Source organism: Diadema setosum, chromosome 21 (genome assembly GCF_964275005.1).
Source record: "Diadema setosum chromosome 21, eeDiaSeto1, whole genome shotgun sequence".
NCBI lineage: Eukaryota > Metazoa > Echinodermata > Echinoidea > Diadematoida > Diadematidae > Diadema > Diadema setosum.
Window position 1 is genome coordinate 26,176,423 of NC_092705.1, and position 21,079 is coordinate 26,197,501.

Here is a 21,079-nt window from a genome sequence, read left to right on the forward strand (position 1 = left end):
CTTAATGTTCAATTCAATTCAATTCAATTCAGTTCAATCATAGTTTATTTCCAATCAATCAACGAAAATCAAGAAAAAACATAGTACAAATTTCCAATCAACGAAAATCAAAACATAGTACAAAGTATACATGTCATGAAATGATATTTTCAAACATTTGCAAAAGATTCATGTAATATCCGAGATAAATTATATAACAACATATTATGTTTATATATATATATATATATATATACAATATTTAGGAGGAACAATACATATATACTTCGTGGGCGTGCGGAAAATAGATTCGATTATGGAAAATAGTGATCCACTAAAAAGCAAAGCTTGTGGGACGTGGATCGCTAGATAAGTAATGAGTAAATAATATATTATTCGTGTCGTGTGTGTCGGTCTCATGGGCCTTGTTTGCTTAGTGTCGGAGTCATGGGCTGTATGACTCTTGGGCTGTATAACTCGTGGGCTGAATAACTCGTGGACTGTATGACTCATGGGCTGTATGACTCGTGGGCTGCATGATTTGTGGGCTGTATGATTTGTGGGTGTCTGTTTCATGACGTGCACTCAATGATTCTTCCACGTGTTGGCCAGAGTCACAAAGTGTCACTATTTATGCTTATGTAATCATGTGACACTCTTTCAACCAAGACCTACATGATGAAATCATTATTCAAATTATGATAGTTCATATTGTTAACATTGTGAGCATTGTTAGATTTGATGGATGTTTTTTCTCTTCTCCTTTGATAGGAAGTAAGACTGTTTTAATGGGAATGTTTCATTTGCTTCTTTAACTCGTTTGAAGATGGGCTGATTTCGGTTCAACAATACCTGTAATTTCCCATAGACGCCTACCTGAGTATATTTGGGGCTAATCTTCCAGAGGTTAAGAACCATGCAGGGGCTACAAAAATGGGGGGATGCTTGGCTCTTCAAAAAAAAGCATTTCAAAAACGGGGGAAAAATCACAAACCCCATGACTCCCAAGGGTTCTGCTCGAAGATTCTTCACATTAAAGTGGGGGTACTTGTACATTAACCCTTGACCCCCCCCCCCCAAAAAAAAAAAAAAAAAAAAAAAAAAAATGTTTTATGACCCTGCCATGAGCTTGTTGGTGAAGCCTAAACATTGCCTACTGATGCTCACTTGATTCAGAGTAAACTTTCATGTCAAGAAGTGCACAGTTTGTGATAACATTTCAAGAGATTTTTGTTGTTGTGATAATTACTTCCCGTGACTACCAAAGTTGTGAAAAGACCTTGTTTTTTTTAAAGTGATTGTATAGTTTTGGTTGAGACCTTACTTCTTTTCTAACATTTTTTTTTTTAAGGCTAGATAATGAAAAACTTCTTCTGAAATATGAATTAGCATGTAATGCCAAGAGGAATTCAATGTTGATTTGATGAAAATTGGTTTTGAAATGGCTGAGATCTCCAAACACAGTGATCATAATAAAAGGTGGGACCTACCTTTTATTACGATCGCTTTGTTTGTTTGTTTTTTTACTTGTTTTGGATGTCACAGCCATTCCAAAACCAATTTTCATCAAATAAACTTTGAATTCCTCTTACAATGGTATGCGCTGTACTATTTCATAAGTGGTTTCTTGATATCTTGCAAAAAGTGAAGAGACCAATCATCATCTCCACCAATACTATACTTTCTCTTTAATGTGTTGCTTTAGCAATGCATGGCATTCAGAGTAAGGAAGGAAGTAAACATACCCCGTGAACTGACTTACATTGTAAGTGCACATAGATTGTGTGAAGAACAAGGAAAAAAAAAAACATGAGAGAAACAATGAATGCTGGGCAAATCGATTTTTTTATCTTTTATTGTGTATTGTGCATGTAGGTGAGATAATTTATCAAACTTTTAGAGGAAAACATGAAACAGAGCAAAACACAGTGCACTGTACATATCTATATATTTGTGTGAGCAAATACTGTACATTATTGCTGCGACACAAGTAGTAGTGGTAAATGGATATATACTAGTGTACTACACTGTGTTTGGGGCATTGTCAGAAAAGACTGTCAACATTTGGAGTTCACAGTAATTGCAGTTGCCACAGTAGCAGCCATGCACCAACCAATAAGCTCCGAGCATTTCAGTCATTACCAGTTTATCTACAATCCAGTCATGATTTCATTGTGACATTTTCCAAAACTTCAAGTCTTGTCAAAAATTAATGTCTCCAAATCATCCATGGTATATTTTCATATGCACTGCACTCCCATTATAACGAACACGGTTATAAAGATATTCCTGTTACAATGAAAGAAAAAATCTGGCTGCAAAATTATCCGCTTATAAAAATGTTTTTTTATTGTTTGTTTGTTCAGTTATAATGAAATTTTGTTATAACAAAAGAAAACTGCAGGTCCCGAGGACTTTGTTATAACAAGAGTCCACTGTACTTGACTTTTCAGCTATAACAAAATTTTAATATGATGAAAGAAAACCACCGTTCCCAATGATTTTCTTATAATGGGAGTGCACTGTACTGGTAGTCACTTTGAAGTTATCAGGGATACCAGGGAGGGGGTTTTACAAATAATCAATCACTAGGGAGCCATGGGGGAAGTATACAACAATGTTAAATCATTTCAATGTGATATTATTGAAAAAAAAAAAAAGGCATGCCTTCTAGGTTAGAATCATTGTATATTTTGATTCCAGTAAATGGTGTCAGAGAATTTATTCAAACCGGGTCAGTTCAGTTCAGTTTATTTTCTTTTCGCACGGAATTGGCTACACCCAATGGCTATTCTCTAGCTGGTTTGTGCCGACAAAAAACGCATACATCAATGAATGCAAGAACATTATACACTTATATGATCACCTTGAATTACATGAAAACATGCTTGTAAAGAATCTCCATATTGTTGTTTTGTATTGTAGCATGATTTTAGTTCATGTGTGTGTCTTTTTCCTATTACTGCAGAACTTGTGTTTTTTGCAATCAGTGATCAAATCATGTACAGCAAAGTTTTAGATGATCTGTATTCTATTGAATTAAATGTATTTTCACAGGTATATGTGAATGCTCGTCTGTGGCGTCGTAATATTGTCTATTTGTTCCTTATTCTTTTCCATTTTCATGTACACAAGCCAAAGAAATCAACAAACAGATGTAGGGACATGAACACTGGTGAAAAATACGAAGAAGTTACTTTATAACAGTAGTCAAGTAGCCCAAAATGCATTTCAGTGCTGTTTGATATGGTTACATTACCCCCCCCCCCCAAAAAAAAAAAAAGAAAAAAAAAGGAAAAGAAAAAAAAAAGAAAATGGTAATTTGCAATCAAACATAGAATTCACAAGTAACACACTCTATCGTTATATCAAAACAGGACTTGGCAATTATATTGCTTTGATTTTTTTTAAATATGATTTTGCGTATAAATATATGTGGTCATAATCATGTTATGTTTGAGCAAGATGATACATAAATAGCTCATAAGTCGATTTAGGATCACAAACAGACATAAATCCAGGACAAACGAAGGTCATCTAGGCTGATTTCACCTCAGAAAGGAAGAAATCGGAGGAAGAAATGGTGTAATGTGATACAATTGTACTATACAAAATGCTGCAGGCTATGATATTACGGTAGATGAGATATGAATCCTTGAGAGGCAGGAAATGAAAACAGTTAAATTCAAAACGGCGAAAAACACACACACACAAAAATATTCTGACTTTGAAGTACTGACGCATGAATCTGACAGAAGTGAATACATGAAGAGTTTGTTTGCAAAAACCGAGAAGTCCTTTTTTGAAGATTTTGAAGTACAATCTCTGTCATAAAGTACAAAATAATACCTTTCAAATGATATACAATTGTATTTGTCACTACATATAAAGGTACGTTTTTGAAGTTATGGTCAAAAGAAGCCAAATTTTTCTTATTATTCTCTCTATTTTTCTTGACCTTTAATCGCAAATATCTCCATTTGGCAAATATGGACTTATCGGTTTTTGCAAACAAACTCTTCACATTTTTAATAAGCACGTTATGTCTTTGTCTTACCTTTTGTCTCTTATCACCTATATTCAATGCAAACAGCAAGATTTTATCCTTTGCAGAGGCATAGAATAACATGCATTGCCAGCCTTTTCCCTGATACGTTTTATTTGAAACCTAGCTAACCCTTGTACAATGTATATGATAATAGCTCTAGGTGTATAACATTTCACCACATTGAATATCGGCTGCATTTTCATCGTCAACCTTTTACGTTCGACCTTACTTTGCCTTTAATAATGCACTGCCCCTCTCAATTTTTGACCGATATGTAATATCCCATGGACTCATTTTTCTACCCAAGACAGATGTAACTGCCGTTTACAATTTCCATTTCAGACACGTCCACCCATGATACACTGTACTGTTGTTGTTGTTTTTTTACCCTCTTCTTTTCTCCATCTCCTGCTTTTTTCTTTTCCATTATTATGAAAATCCTATGCGCAGGATTTTTTTCCTTTTCCAGTTAAACTTGTTGATGTTATTTTACCAGAACAAATAAATTGTCTGAAAACCCGAGTCTTGTGGCTTGGGGAAAAAAAAAAGTGATTTCAAAGGAAACCCATTGTCGGACAGCGAGAAGTTGCCAGATCTCGGATCATGCAGTAGCAAAAACGGCCAATGCGATTATGAATAAGGGAAGGTGTTTGCCAGAACTTGGGAGGTAAGACGAAATCGTCTCACTTCCCTTGCCAGAGGTATAGGTACAGCATTCTCACAGTCTAAAAGATAATGCGTGACGCTTAACAGGTTGAGTGTTTTTTTAAGGTGGTCCGCAACAGTGGCACGCAGATATTTTTTCCCCTAGCGTTAAGATGTCGTGTCACTACCGTCGGCAATACATATTTTGTTTGCAAACAAGGACAATTACAATAATTAAAGAGATTGTACAGTCGGGAAAAGGTTCAGGTGGAAATACATTCATTTTCAAGACCCACCTTTTATTGGGACCACTTTGTATTGCTTTGTTTTAGGATATCTCACAGCCATTTCAAAGTCGATTTCCATCTAACTAATAATCCTTTAATTCCTCTTATGCTCTTTAATATTTTATATAAGTGGTTTATAATTATCTCACAAAAAGCTAAAACCTGAATTCCCATCTCAACCAAAACTATATCGCCCCTTTAAATCTGTCGGTCCATGGTGGATACTTACTTTTATACAGGCCCTACATGTAAACGTAACGAGCACGATTGAAAAAGAAAAAAAAAAAATCTTATTTCCATTAAATTATTCAGTGCAAGCGATCAAGCAGGATAGGATTATTTTTTGTTTTTTTTTACAAGTTTCTCATGTTTTCTTAGAGCAGCGATTCTAGACAATACTACAGTGCAAATTTGCCGAGATGATGACGTCACGGCCTCACAAGTCTTCAATGCCATCGTATATGTCACTTTGCTCGTCTCATAATTCAGTAGCGTGGGGATACCATGGGGTATGAAGGCTTGCCCGGCTCGGATATATTCGACAATCCCTGTAACGAAATGTGTACAGCTTTACCACTGATCTCTATGTAAGTACACACAAAGCCGAATACTCTCGATTGGAGTCGGCCGTCACCGAATATCGCACGCTCCGATGCATATTTTTCGGGGACCACCATGACGGACGCGATTCGTGGTTCTCGAACGTACTCAGACTGTGGGCAGCGAATGAAGGTTGATTCAGTGGGACCTACCCATGAATCCCACTGCTACCGGGTCTTATAAGGAAGTATGAACATCCTAACCACTGAATGAAAATCACCTTTGTGTATGAAAGAATAAAGAAACGTACAAAAATATGAGTTTCGATATTTACAAAGGTTTATCCGCTCCCAATAATAATTATGTTGATGGCAGCAGGGAGGTGTGGTCTAAAGTGTGAGAGACCACACCTCCCCGGTGAATAAAGGAGACCTCCGTATGATTTTCAGACTTTGAACAAGCATAGTTATACTGGGTACAGAGTTTCAGAATTAATAGTAATTGGGATGAAGAATTAGAATGTTTTCAAAATCTATAACAAATAGCAATGAACAAGGATGATGACATGGCAGCCTCACTATAAGAATGCATGAGTAGGCTGGAGCTCAAGGAATTAAAGCAGAACAAAAGAAGAAAGCATGCATAAATTCTACATAGGTGCATGAACTTGTTAAGCATGTGGTATTGTAATGGCATTACATTGCTCATACATTTCTGAAATAATGTGAGCCTCGATCGATCCTATGTCATCATCATTGTCATCATCATCAGTGTATTGGTTTCTCTTCTACAAGGACTACAACAGATTTTACAAATCTGTACATGGAGCTGTTGATTCATGTACATATACTACATGATGTGAAATATTATGAAAATCGTCTAGAATGCCCCTTTAATGCCCGGTCGCCAATAAGAAAAGCGCATCCCTGCCATGGTAACCGATGCTATCGCCCAACTTTTTTTTTCTTTCGTTCTTTAAACGTGTTGTGATGCGGTCGCCAACCTCGAATGATGTATCCGAATGCATTAAAACGCATTTGGGTCGTTACTGATCACGCAAAGGATCTTATAAATTCATGAAATGGCCTTCGATTACAAAAATGGCTATTTTGTGTGTGAAGTACTTGCCCTGATCGCAAAGTGCAACGCAAACACAGAGCAAAATGGCGTATGTGAAGAATTTACACACACATGCACACACACACACACACACACACACACACACACACACACACACACACGTATACACACACACGCACACATGCACGCACACACATACACTCACAGACAAACACAAGCACCAAAACACATCTATTAATAGACATGTGTGGATAATGCACTTTCCCATGTGAAACTTTCCCTTTCGTCGATTTCAGTGAGAAGAATAAAGTCAAACGAATTCCAAATAATTATCAATTCAGTGGGGATCATCAAAGTCGGACAACAAAGTTGTGTCATTTTCAACATTTTGCATGTGTCATAATCACAGTAATATCTGCAGTAATGCTACATGACCCCCAAATAATTCTGTCTGATTTTAATGCAAAATATACTGGTTATAGTTCGTTGTCCCGAAAGTTCGTAATTAAAAAAAAATAATAATAATCCAAAGATTCGTTGATCCGAAAACAAAACAAAGTTTCGTTTGTTAGCATTTATTTTCCTTTAAAAAAAAAAAATTGGATTAACTAGTATAGTAACCCTTTGTCATTTTCGGATGAACGAACTTCAGGAATAACGAACCTAATTTCATTTGCGGTTTAATAACGAACCTTATTTCATTTTTGGACTTACGAACCTTCGGAATAACGCCACATTAATGTTCGCCTTTATAACGGACCCAATTTCATCTTCGGATTAACGAACATCTAGATACACGGAATTTGTGTATTTCAGAATACTGAACCTTCGAAATAATGAACCACATTTCATTTTCGGATTAACGAACCTTTGGAATATCGAACATCACTCCAAGAAAGGATACGTGTACTCGAGAAAAAGAAAGATATATGCCCAAAGAATTTCGAAAACACGTCGTTCAAAAACAAACTAACAAAGAACCGGAGTATAATAAATGGCTTACTTTGTACGATATGTGCATGAAGTATAACCCGTTGATTTTACAGCAAAACTTCCGTAATTTATTGAACAAATTACGACATTGCACTCGTGCGATATGAAATGAAAGTACTCCGACTAAAGTGAAAAGAGAACAAGTGAACAAAAGGCAGAAGGCGACTACTAAAAGCCAATGCCGAAAGTACAGACATTACAGACATTATGCGAGTGGAACTTAAAAGCCCTCGCGCTATAGTAGTAAATGTTATGCCTACATAACTAGTGCAATTAAGCATAGATCCATTGTTGCCGATACTGAAACACGACCACGATAATGTATAATTAAGGATCAATCGTACAAACAAACACACAAAAAACCTGTAAATTATTTGTAAGGAGTATGTAGAAAATTAAACAAAGAAGCTTTAAAAACGGGAAACAAACGAAAAGAACAGCTAAGTGCATGAGCTTGCAGTGAGCACTTCCTGTTGTTTCGTCTGTATCTTAATTGTTATAATGGTCACAAATAAGGGTCTGAAGGATGTATTGTATATATATATATACATGTATACATAACCTGTTTGGTGTCTTGTTTTTAGACCATGCGCTTTCCTCGCCAGGATATAGCGTTTTAATGCCATTATATATATATGAAGGGTTTGTTTGCAAAAACCGATAAGTCCATTTTTGAAGATTTTGAAGTACGATCTCTGTCATAAAGTACAAAATAATACCTTTTAAATGATACATTGGTCACTACATAATAATAAAGGTATATTTTTGAAGTTATGGTCAAAAGAAGCAAAATTTTTCTTATTATTCTCTTTATTTTTCTTGACCTTTAAACGCAAATATCTCCATTTAGCAAATATGGACTTATCGGTTTTTGCAAACAAACTCTTCATATATATATTTTAATATTATATATAGACATATACGTCGATAATATTGTTCCTTTTTAGCATAATGAGACAGAGAGAATGTCGGGGGGGGGGGGGGGAGGAGGACGGGGGCGAGGAGGGAGAGACACGCATTCCATTGGCATTTTTTCTTGCTTATGCAAGTTGATATGCAAGGGGATGGAACAGGTCACGAGACCGACACCCACGAGTCATACAGCCCACAAGTTATACAGCCCACAAGTCATATAGCCCCACGAGTCATACAGCTCACAAGTCATACAGCCCACTAGTTATCAAGTCCACGAGTTCACCACTAAGTGAATACAGCCCCCGAGTTCGACATCGAGTAGAATAAGCCCAGGAGTTATACAGCCCATGAGTTCGACATTGCGCACAAAAGGCTCACGAGGCCGACACTACGCAAACAAAGCCCACGAGACCAACACTAAGCAAAAGAGGCTCACGAGACCGACACTAGGCAAAGAAGGCCCACAAGACCGTGTACAGCAGAGCCTTCTATTACAAGGCTCTGGTGTACAGGATGAACAGCGCCACCGATAGACCAATTAATTGTATAGGGTGTCCAGATAATGGCATAAGGAAGATAAAGTGGAAATGGAGAGTTGCTAGGGTATCACCCCGTTAGTTGCCCTCCCTCACCCCCTGAGCTGTTCAAGATCTTTAAAGGGGGTGGCTAGTATAACTGATCATTGGGAAACAGTGGGAATGCTGGGGGATGATTGTTCCAATCCTTGTGGGATTCATTTAAGAGTACATTATATATCTATTGTTTTGTGAAAACTATTTGCGTCAGAATGGTCTCATATTCAAGTAATGTGCAGTTTAATGTTTCCAGGTTAGCATGCCTGTACAGTGACGGGGAGATCGTTAGTGGCCCGTTAAACCCCTAAAAGCCACACGTGTAGAAATACATACTTGATGTAATGATGCAACTAGTTACAATCTCTCGCTCGATAGTGTGACGATTGTACCCGCCAGCATGTAATTTTCCCCTTCATAGAACACCCTGTACAGATCTACATGACACGACAGGTCTCGTGGGCTTTCTTTGCCTAGTGTCAGTCTCGTGAGCCTTTATTGCGTAGTGTCGGTCTCGTGAGCCTTTTCTGCGTAATGTCGTACTCATGGCCTGTATGACTCGTGAGCCGTATAACTCATGGGCTGTATGACTCATGGACCTGTTTTTGATGTCGGTCTCATGGACCGTATGACTCGTGGGTGTCGGTCTCGTGGGATGACCCCCCCCCCCCTTACATTGGCTGCAGACAATAGTTGACCTAGAGTTTTCTTGTTGATAATTTTAAGGGTGAATATAACAATTTATCGTTCCAGTGAAATAGAAAGAAAAATGATTATGTTGTAAGTTCTTGTATCCTGTAAAACCAGAAAATCTCGCCTGCATGAAACTTTCGCTAATTTCGTGAGGAGACAAGATTCGCGAAAGTAAAATGCGCGCTAAAGTGTTAGTTATTACATGATTATAATGCCAGTGGCAGTTCGCGAAAGTTTCTTGCCACGAAAGAGGTCATCGGCTCCAAAATCGCCAAAAGTTTCATGCCGCTATGTAATGTTTCTGGTTTCAGAGTAGGCCTACTTGTTGTGCGTGTATGATACAATGCAGTGAAGACATATTATAGTAATGAATTCTCTTTTTAGCAGGCAGAGTTAATCAACCAAATGGCGGAAGGAAATTTGTATGTGTTTTTTATGATTCTGTCTGCCTGTAGTCTATAACTGTGCGTCAATTTGTTTGACTGTGCGTATAAATCTGCGTGCTTATTGATCATTATACATGAAAGGTACATGTATTTGATGTAAATCTGTGGTAGTACGTGCATTGAGTACTTAGTGGAATATGTTCCTCCCTTTGCAGCGACAGACTGAGAATAGTATATAGAATGAGGGCGAATGAGTTAGAGAGATAAAAAAAGAGGTGGGGGGTGAAAGAATTAGAAGTGGAGAGGAAGAGAAAAACAGGCAGATAGGAATTATCGTATTTGATAATTATCTATACTTACTTTTGTGGCTAGTCAAGTAAGAAGGGAGAAGGTGTTTCTTCAAGCGCTCCTGTTTTGTTATCCTGTTGCTTTTTTGATTTTCTTCTGGAGTTCCTTACAGCATTCATGCTTCCAAAAATCTAATTTAATGGTGAAATAACGTTTTGTAAGAATTTGATTGAATTATGGAGGCATAGCGGAGTTGTTAATTATGAAGGCAAAAATGCGTGGAAAACTGAAATGATTATATACGACCGTCAGCATACCCCATCAAAGTGGTGGGATGATGGGAATTTTCGCTGTACAAAAGTCTTTCTTTTTCTCTTCAAAAACTACTCAATTGATTATGAGTTTCACGACAAAATACTCCCCGCAAAAATAACCTGGAAGGCCTTATAGTATACAGTGCACTCCCGTAAATATAACGAAGTCTTAGGGACCGGCGGTTTTCTTACGTTGTATGGAAACTTTAGTTAAGCCGATCAGTAAAGTGTATGCAAAGATACATAGATGATAATTTTGAGACCTGGATTTCTGCTTAGTTGTAACGAGAATCTCGTGATAACCGTGCTCATTATAACAGGAATGCACTGTATAGAGGAAAACGAATCATGAATGAAATCATAATGATTTTTTAATCTGATGATATACGGTCAAAACGATTGGAATAGTGCTCTGTAAAAGTGCTTGTGGACGAAAATCCCACGAACCTACTAAGATTCATTAGTACATGTATTTATTTATTCATTTATTTATCATAACAATATGTATAATTGTTCATGAGGAGACTGGAAATTGCAAACCCTGCTTTCCAACAATCCCCTCCATTTCCAACCATTTTGATTCGGTATACATTGTATCACATTTCAGTTCACAGCATTTTCCTTTGTCAATGAATTTTGTATTACTCTGTAGGCCCTATGTGTAGACTTGGTGCGTCGCTGGAAATGAAATGGAATGAAACGTAAAAACATATATACTGGTCTTTTTCAAGGAAGGAATACGCGCAGGGAGTGCGTCTTGGATTTGATTTGTGGTGTTTATCTTTACCTTTTAGTGGAAAATGCGTTGAAAAAATGTCATTTCAGTCGCCTGAGACACCAAAATGAAATCTGAAGTAATGGGGGTAGTAAAAGTTGTTCAATTCAATCAATCTCGGTTTTTTTTTTTTTTTTCATTTAGTCATAAATATTGTTATGTAATTTGCTGAACACATCTTTTCACCATCGCCATTAATTTTTTTTATATCAAACCAATATACAGTACACTTTAAACATCTCATTCGAAGAGAGGTAGGCCTACATCGTGCACACACAGGACTCTCTCTCTCTCTCTCTCACACACACACACACGCACACGCATAACCACACGACACACAGAGACACATACACACGCATTAATTATATTATTTATTTAAATTTCGTTCTAGATCAGTATCGTATTCACAACAAAACTGATGCAAAGACGTCTGGTTTTTCAGATTAATACAAACAAACAAAAAAGACTTGTACAAAAACCTACCAGCAGGTATGCAAAACACCCACACTGACACACACAAAACACACACACATACACACACACACACACACACACACACACGCACACACATACACACACACACACACATACTTCTCGTAATGTGGTGAGGTATGTCTCGAAAAGTCTTACACATGCAACCGCATCCTTTGCACATTATTTGCCTTCGTTTGTAAATATACACGCGACTTCACTATCATAACATCACGTAATTTGATTCAAATTTATTTCCACTTATCGACAAAAACGTAACATAGTCGGTCGTAAAGATGTACAGTGTATATACTCAAATATTAATTTACGATTATATTTACAGGCGATTGCGCTCGATAATGCTATTCGGTGGAACAAAAAAAAAGGAAAAAAAGATCTGAGTTACTGATACATGCAAATGCAGAGTATACTGTCATGGTCATCACGATTCATGGAACGCTTCCCGTGCCCGACATGACTATTGTTCTTGGGGGTCATTAATCTGTTCAGAGAGTCTGTCAACCACAACTCCGTCAATGACGTAAAAAAGTGAACACCATCTCCCAACCAATCACTGACGCGCTATATGCTCATCAGCATCAGAAGTGATCGACACTATATATACGCCATAGCTGCCTGTATAAGGCAATAGAAACACGTCTTGAGTGAAATTGTGACGTGCCAAAATCCGCAAAGCTGCAAACCTTGACCCAGAAACAAAATCTTGAAATTCAACAGCTTGACAATTATGGATAAATCTCAGAAAAGCTGTATCAACGAGCTGATGGGTGAGGCAAATGATGAAGCCGCGCAATCAGAAGAAACTGTCTCACAGTTAACATGCATGCAGTACATGAATCACCAAATGAAAACACTAATGACATCATAAACCAAAAATAGGACTGAAAAAAAAAACGGTGTCATCTTCTTATTCAAACTATAAATGCTCACAAATATCTTCCCCTGCGTTCCATCTATATTTTGTAAACTCTATACTCTAAAGTATTTTTTTAGTGTACATTCAATATGACATTGCGTTTATATCTTTACTCTCAAAGATATTCTTTTAGTGTACAAGTATTCTACGTAATGAAATATGTCAATTTTATATGCGATAATGTCGACATTTTGTAAGAGCTTTTGTATCACAATGGAATGCAGAAATAAAACTGAACTGAACTGAACTGAAAATAGGCCTATAAGCCAGTATTGACAGATTGCCTTGAATCGATACCTGCGTCCGAACCATCATGGTAACAAGGCATCTCATCATCACATAATTATGTACGCAGACGCCACCCATTGTACCATCCCCGAGCTATATATACTGTAGTTGTGGTGAAGTTCACCCGCTTCAACGAACGCCAAGCTCTCACCAATTCAAGCTATATCTCTCTCAGACATGCAAAGCCCGTGAAACTGTTCATCCGCAAATCACTCGCAAGCAGATGTTTGCGGTTATGAAGACTATCTGGGAAATCAGTGTGGCTATTATACAACAGGAAGGGAAGATTTTATCGTCCACAGAGGAAAGCAAGCGTGTTCACATTGACTCTAATCATTATTATAAAAAGCTACATGAAAGTGTACACCTCCAGACTGATCAATAGGTCATACACGGTTTGACTGTTTACCGATGTTTACCAATGACTAAATATATGTGTATAACATACTTACATAAAAATATGCAACCAAATCGAACCAGAATGTTAATTTGTGTGTTTCCTGTGTTAAATGTTCCGATGCCTCGGACAAAAACTTTCTTTTCAGGGAAGGACTGAATTTGTGATTTTTTTTTTTCAGTGAGTTTCAAGAAATTCTTGATAGTTCTGTATCATTGCAAATGATACACCACCCACAGTGGGCGCACGTTATGGGTTCGACACCCACAAATCATGTAGCCTATATTAGTCACACAGCCCACGAGTCATACAGCCCAGAAGTTCGACACTGTAAGTATTATAATGTTGAACTCGTGGGCTGTTTTTACCTATATAGTGTCGAATTCAGGGGCCTTATTTGCCTAATGTCAAACTCAAGTAATGGACCTTGTTTGCAACATCGAACTCGTGGGCTGTATGACTCGTGGGTGTCGGTCTCGTGGGATGACCCCCCCCCCCCACACACACACACACCTCTCAATCAACCTATGGAGGATACTTGTACTCCACCCATAGTGTTAAAGTATTTCAGCAGTCAAAATATGCAGGTTGTGTAAGTCACTAGCACTTTTAAACATATTTAGGCCTACTAAAGAAATATACATAATGAAACGACAAAAAAGCAAGCAAATATACGATGCGTAATTCCTGCAAGCAGGCTAGGATTCATATATTGGCACTTTATGATAGAGCAGTATATAGACATATTATGTCTAAAATGAAATATATCTGAAAGATTGAAATGTTACAAGACGCGACAGAACAGGTGTGGTGATAGACGTACGGTGTATGTACACTATTCTCGTTATGTACACTTTGATATGTACACTAAAATACACTTTTCAACATAAAAAGTATATGTATATTTTGCTTGCCTTTTACGTCTTTTGCCAAATTCACAAATTTTCTCATTACCTAACAAGTACGTACATTTCATGTCTCTCATGTTTAACATGTTTTACTTCGGTGTTATCATACTTGGCAAGCTTTTCAATTGCTCTAATTTTATTTGTTTTCAACTTATACATTTTTAAAATATTGTACTATGTGAATTTATGTGCACGGCCTTGCGAAAAAGCAGTTTTTTGTTTTGTTTTTGTTTTTTGCTTTTTGCTCTTTGCTGATCGCAAGCTTTTGTTGTGTTGATATAAACGAAATTCAACATTTCAAATTCAAAGTGAAAAATTCAAACGGCATTTCGAATGATAATATACATGTTACGGCAGCAACTCACTTCGAATTTTGTAAGTCACGTGTGCAGTCTCTGATGCCAAGAGACGAAAATGAAAATAAGTCAATACTTCAATCTTCAAGATGAAAAATCCATTTGTGTGTGTGTGTACGTGCGTGAAAGAGTGGATTTGTAAATGTCACATTTGCATTGTTTTCTTTTCAACCTATTCTGAGATACTGACTTTTTATTACATGGCTCAACGATGCATTTGGAGTTCGAATTAGCGGTATTTTATGCACGCTGTCGTAAAGTATTATCACAGCGAATTCGTGGATGATGGTTGGAATATCAAAGTGGAATAACAAAGAAAGATAAACACTCCATAGAATGGATAATACAATTATTTCTAAAGAAGATTGCAGTTCATGTCGAGTCTTAATCTTTCACCACACAGCACAGCAACCACGAAATCAGATTATCGAGTGGTTTTTAGAAATCTTCGGCGCCCAATCTGCGTCGAAAAACCTCGGTTTTTGTGGTGTGGAATGCTTACTGTCAGACTGTTACGGCAACTGAAATAAAGGGACGAAATGCAACCAGCTGAGGTTAAATGATAATAATAATGATAAGGTCTTATTTAATCAGGGCAGCCTCTTCAGTGTTGCCACTGCTTTACCAGAGGGGCCTGCCATTATTATTACCCTATTAGCATTGTCAGGTACCCATTTATACACCTGGGTCGAAAGGGACATGGTGGGTAAAACATCTTGTCCAAGGACGTAAGCGCTGGGCGGGATTCGAACTCGGGTCCTCCGACCGGGAGTCGGGAGTCTTATCCACCAGAGCCCTCTGTTATCCACTATGCCACAGCGCCCCAAGACTGACTGACTGCACCATTAAGTTAAAGGGATATTGTATTGGGACACACATCATACATATAGTTACATATTAAATACATACATTATAGTCATGATGATGAAAATAAATGTTGTACAAGGAGGGAAAGTGTTCCGTACCACTTTGACAAGTACAATCAGATAATTTTTCGTTTTGTTTTTTGTTTTTTTTTTTGGGGGGGGGGGAGGGGGAGGGGTGGTAAGGTATAGCAACCCTTGTTATTATCACGCAACTGGACATCACTTTGATCGTGGGTCGCCGCATCCGAACAACTTGGCGACCGTTGTACGCACCAATGGTTGTGCCGCAGCATAGCTGGCGGGATTCAAGAAACTGTTGGTGTAGCGCATGAGGGAGATCGGGAAAAGGAGAGCCGCTGGCAGGTTCCCCTCGCGTAGAATGGACGGGTCCAGAGTTGTGACGACCAGGAAAATGAGATGGGGTATCCAGGCAACCAAGAAAGAGAGGATGATGAAGGATAAGGTTCGCGTCGCTTTCCCGGCGGCTGCTGCTGGTTCCCGGTCTCGTTCTTTTCCCTGCTCCCGTTCCCGTTCCGGATGCGACTCCTGAACACGGGAAAAAAAAATAAATAATAAAATAAATGAATAGATATATAAATGAATAAATGAATGAATGAACGAATGAATAAATAAATAAGTAAGTAAATGAATAAAGTTAATTAATCAACAGATCAATTAATTCATCAATAAAGATAGAAAAGATGAACGATCCACGCATTTCCAGCACACAAATTTTCATACTTGCAATACGGATTTATGGCCGCACTCGTCAGATCTTATGGAGCCCCTAAAGATGCATTTTGCCATGTTTACGTGTACTTGAAAAAAAAGGTGGAACAAATCTTTACATAATAATTGTCTCGATTGTGAGCAATATCCTGCAAAATATTCAGTAAGCAATAAATATTACGTGCTGATTCGAGGAGAATGCGCCTCCTCAATGAAATTGATTGAAAACTTCACATCTGAATAAATGAATTAAGGCTTTCAGTATAAAAGACTGAACAGGGTGGCGTCATGGACTGTGCGTAAAACGATTATGCGAGCACTTCTATAAAAATTATCGTCATTATTGCATTTTTTTGCTTATTTTATATCGGTATATTTACATTTTCGTCATCCTTGCAGAATATGAATATTCATTCGCACATATATTTTGAATTGCATTTTATGACTTGCACTTCTTCCGAATGATAATGTGAACGCGAAATAGTATTGTTAAACGTGCATTTTGCATTATGTGTTACCTTTTGTTGGATGGAAATAAAGTATAATCGAATTGGATTTATTTGAATTTGGGTTTAGTTAAGTGTAGCTGCTAGATTGTAAAATTCCACGGATTGATTTGCCGGTGAATTTGAAAATTATTTTACGGTGCACCGATTACATCTTTCTCACAAAGTCGGACTAACTCTAAATACACCATCGGCGACATGATAATACTCTTCTTATCGACATCCGTGAAATACTGCGCTTTGGCTTCTAAAAGTACAAGAAAAATATAAACAACGTGCACTTTACCCCTTGTTTCAATGTTGACTCTTTGTAATTGCCAGTACTCTTTCCGTCGGTAGTGATGATCGTACTGCCCATCGAATTCGAAAAAGAAGTCACCACCTGCACGGAAGCCTCGCCGCCCTGGTGAATGCCCTGCCTTTTGCTGGTCGTCTGTCGTATCTTCCACATGAGGCGGATGTAGAGCACGGAGATGATTACAAGCGGCAGGACGATGGTGACTGCCGCCGGGACGAGGGCCGACACCGCTCGCATGCCGTACCTCGGGACGCAGGCATTGTCGAGGCTGCCGTCGCTATCTGATGCGGAGGCACGAGCGGCGAGGTCCCAGCCGAGCGTGTAGGGGAGCCAGAACGTGCAGGAGACCAACCAAGCAAGCACGTTGGCGAACACGGCGCGGCTTTTCCTCCGTGACGTGTAGTGGCCGATGGGATCAAACGTCGCTCGATGTCGATCAACGCAGATGATTACGACGCCGACCACGGACACGCTAAGTATGGCGTCATTGAGTGCCAGATGGAGTTTGCATAGCCAGCTTTCGGGGTGGTATACGTTGACGATTGCCGCGATCAAGAGGAGGCCGACGCAGAGATCAGCGATCACCAGGTTGATGATGAAGTAGTTGGTGTACGTACGAAGTTTCTTCTCGACGGCGAAGGCGACTAGCATGAGGACGTTCGAGACAATGATGAGGATGATGTAGGCAATGAAAAGAGCGAGAGCGACATCGCTCTGTGGTGGACGAGGTGCACCTGGAGGAGAGAAATCATCATCACTTACGACATCAGTCGCGATTGTCGTCGGGATGGGTGTAACATTGAGGAACATGATGTCCCAGGACATGATTTTGCACGTTTAGAATATGTTCAAAGAGAGTGCCTAAAGGTTTAATCCTATGAGAAGAGTAAATAGATATGTACTAAACTCTATAAGGAGAGACGCGATAGCCTGAGTGTCAAAAGAAATTTGAAGCCTCAACTCATTTCGAAAGTTGATTCTAGGACTTTTGACAGCGACACTTCATTTGCCCCACTAGGACAACAGTGAGGACGATAATTAGATGGGGGAGGTACATGAGCACTAGTGGATAATTACGTGAGCGTAAGCGATTCAGTTTGCGTCGTTATAAGTAGTAACGGGAGACTGGCATACTAGTAGGCTAATATGACACTGTTCAGCTGTTGGAAACTGATTTATGATTGGAGGCAAGTGAACACGCCCCTGAGAGCAAAAAAACGCATCTTATAAAACCACAGATCTCAGCTCACATGATGACTTGCAATGTCGACTACACGTTTGCATCAGCACAGTTCCTACGACAGACAGCATTAATTATCAAAATTGCATAACGCATCATCTCACAGATTATTGGATGAACGAGCATTTACGTCATACAGTTCACTCCAACACGGATACAACGAAGTAAAATTCAGGTTCCGAAAATCTACATAATTATCTTTATACACTATTTTGTTCGAATATAACAAAATTTCGACATATCGACAGAAAATTGCTGGTCCCGGGGACTTCGTTATAATGAGAGTCGCCTGCATTCATTTGATTTCCAATATCGTTTCACTAAACTTTACTAACCCAAGGGCGGATCCAGGGATTCCGTAAAAGGGAGGCGCACGACCCCCCACCCCCCCCCCCATTTTTTCTTTTTGTATCTTTTGTTTTAACAAAAAAATAAAGGGGGGGGGGGGCGGGGCGCCCGATGCACCCCCTCTCGATCCGCCACTGATTAACCCTTTCTGCAGGGACTTTGGACAGTTATGACCATGGTGGCCTACAACACTACGGGATTTTCTACTGCTGTCGGCACTCAAAGAACAAAAAGGGTCATTCTGTAATAAAACTCTCACGTTCTTAAGAGGAAAACACAGTACAATCATTTTCTGGCGTCCTGCGTTAAAAAAGTGAAAAACAACAATAAACAGAAATGACTGGTTGAAGTTTTGGAATACATGTACCTATATATCTCATTGGTTTGTTCCGATAATAATAATACAATGTATATATCATTAAAATAATTTTTGAACCGTGAAAGCAACTACAGGGGCGAATCCAGTAATTCCGTAAAGGGAATGACTGGAGTGGGGAGGGGGCAATTCAAGCAGTTAATATTTCTGGTGCCACCTCCGGGTTTATATAGCTGTTCTGACACAATCGGCTGACCAGGATGGTGTAACCTGCCACGGCAAGGAGATTCTTTTTATATTCATAATTTCCTGTTTACTTAAAAAAAATAATAATTAAAAGGGCCAGCACGGTCCCCTTTGATTTTTTTTTCTTTTTTCTTAATGGGCTGGCCCGGTGCACCCCTCCCACACCCTGGATCCGCCACTGAGTCATCATTGCTACAGGTATACAGGGTCTACTGTAACTAATGCAATGCGACACATTTTTTTTTTTTTTTTCGTTTTGACTTATTCATATCACAGCCGGCGGAGCGTTTTGAAAAGTGTGTGTGTGTGTGGAGGGGGGGGGGGGGCACTTCCGGATTTCATGAGCTAACAAGCAAAAACAACAAAAAAACAAAAAAAAACACAACAACAAACAAACAAACAAACAAACAAACAAACAGCTACAAAAAAGGTCTTCAGCACAACTTCTGGTGCCACTTCCGGGTTTCTTCAGCTCATTTTTCTCCTTCCACTTCCGGGTTTCTTCAGCTGACAAGCAAAAAAACAAAAACAAAAACAAAAACAAACAAACAAAAAGTGGGGGCCAAAGAGGTGACACCTTATGTATTCCTTTGTATGGTGAAAAAAAAAAGTGGGGGCGAGCTCCCCCTCCCCCCGGTCCGCCGGCCATGCAGATAAAGAATGAAATTTAGTGAAAATTATATGTGCAAGTCAACAGGAGTTCTTTAAAGCGATGACATCGTCACATTTTCAAATCCATAGCTCTATGATATAAACACTGTATATGTTTTTTTCTTCTTTCTCTCGAAATAATGATACAGCTATAGTAATTTTATCTATTCTGTAAATCATATCATTGTGTGTGTGCTTTATTTAAATACTGTATACAATGTACTATGTTGGGTTTATCCCTGATATTAGTATGTGTGTGCGTGGTTGGAGGTGTATGTGTGTATGTCTTATACAAAAAGAAAATTGTTATAAAACAAACAAAAAAAGTGTTTGAGTGTGTGCACGTGAGTGAGTTAGTGTGGGGTACATGCGCGCGTGTATTATGTAGTTATTTGAGTTTGCTTGAAGAATGAGGTATTCATCAGTATCATGATATGAGCTCCCTCGTGGAGACTTAATGAGCTCCTTTGTGGAGACAATATGAACTCCCTCGTGGGCTCTTAATGAGCTCCTTTGTGGAGACAATATGCGCTCCCTCGTGGAGACGATTATGAGCTCCCTCGTGGAGACTTGGTGTAGTTAATATTCTTGTTTATATCTCTCTAAGATATATAATGCTAGTTTTATGTTAAAGGGGGTGGCTGGTAACTGATCAGTGGGAATCAGTGGGAATGCTGGGGGATGATTGTTCCAATCCTTGTGGGATTCATTTAAGAGAACATTATATATCTATTGTTGTGTGAAAACTATTTGCTTCAGAATGGTCTCATATTCAAGTAATAGGCCTATGCAGTTTAATGTTTCCAGGCCACAAGTTAGCACGCCTGTAGGGCCTACAGTGACAGGGCATTAAACTGCGCATTACTTGAATATGAGACCGTTCTGAAGCAAATAATTTTCGCGCAATAGATATGTAATGTACTCTTAAATGAATCCCACAAGAATTGGAACAATCATCCCCCAGCATTCCCAAAACACTGATTCCCATTATACTGATCAGTTAGGTC

General features: G+C 38.7%; 1 protein-coding gene across 1 annotated transcript; it reads right to left on the reverse strand.

The window, feature by feature from the left end:
• Window positions 1–15,957: 15,957 nt before the first annotated feature.
• Window positions 15,958–18,096, reverse strand: LOC140244439 (histamine H2 receptor-like). Its single transcript, XM_072324079.1, has 2 exons — window positions 17,353–18,096; window positions 15,958–16,284 (listed from the first exon to the last, which is right to left on the reverse strand). The coding sequence occupies exons 1-2, from the start codon at window positions 18,094–18,096 to the stop codon at window positions 15,958–15,960; spliced, it is 1,071 nt and encodes a 356-aa protein (XP_072180180.1).
• Window positions 18,097–21,079: the final 2,983 nt, after the last annotated feature.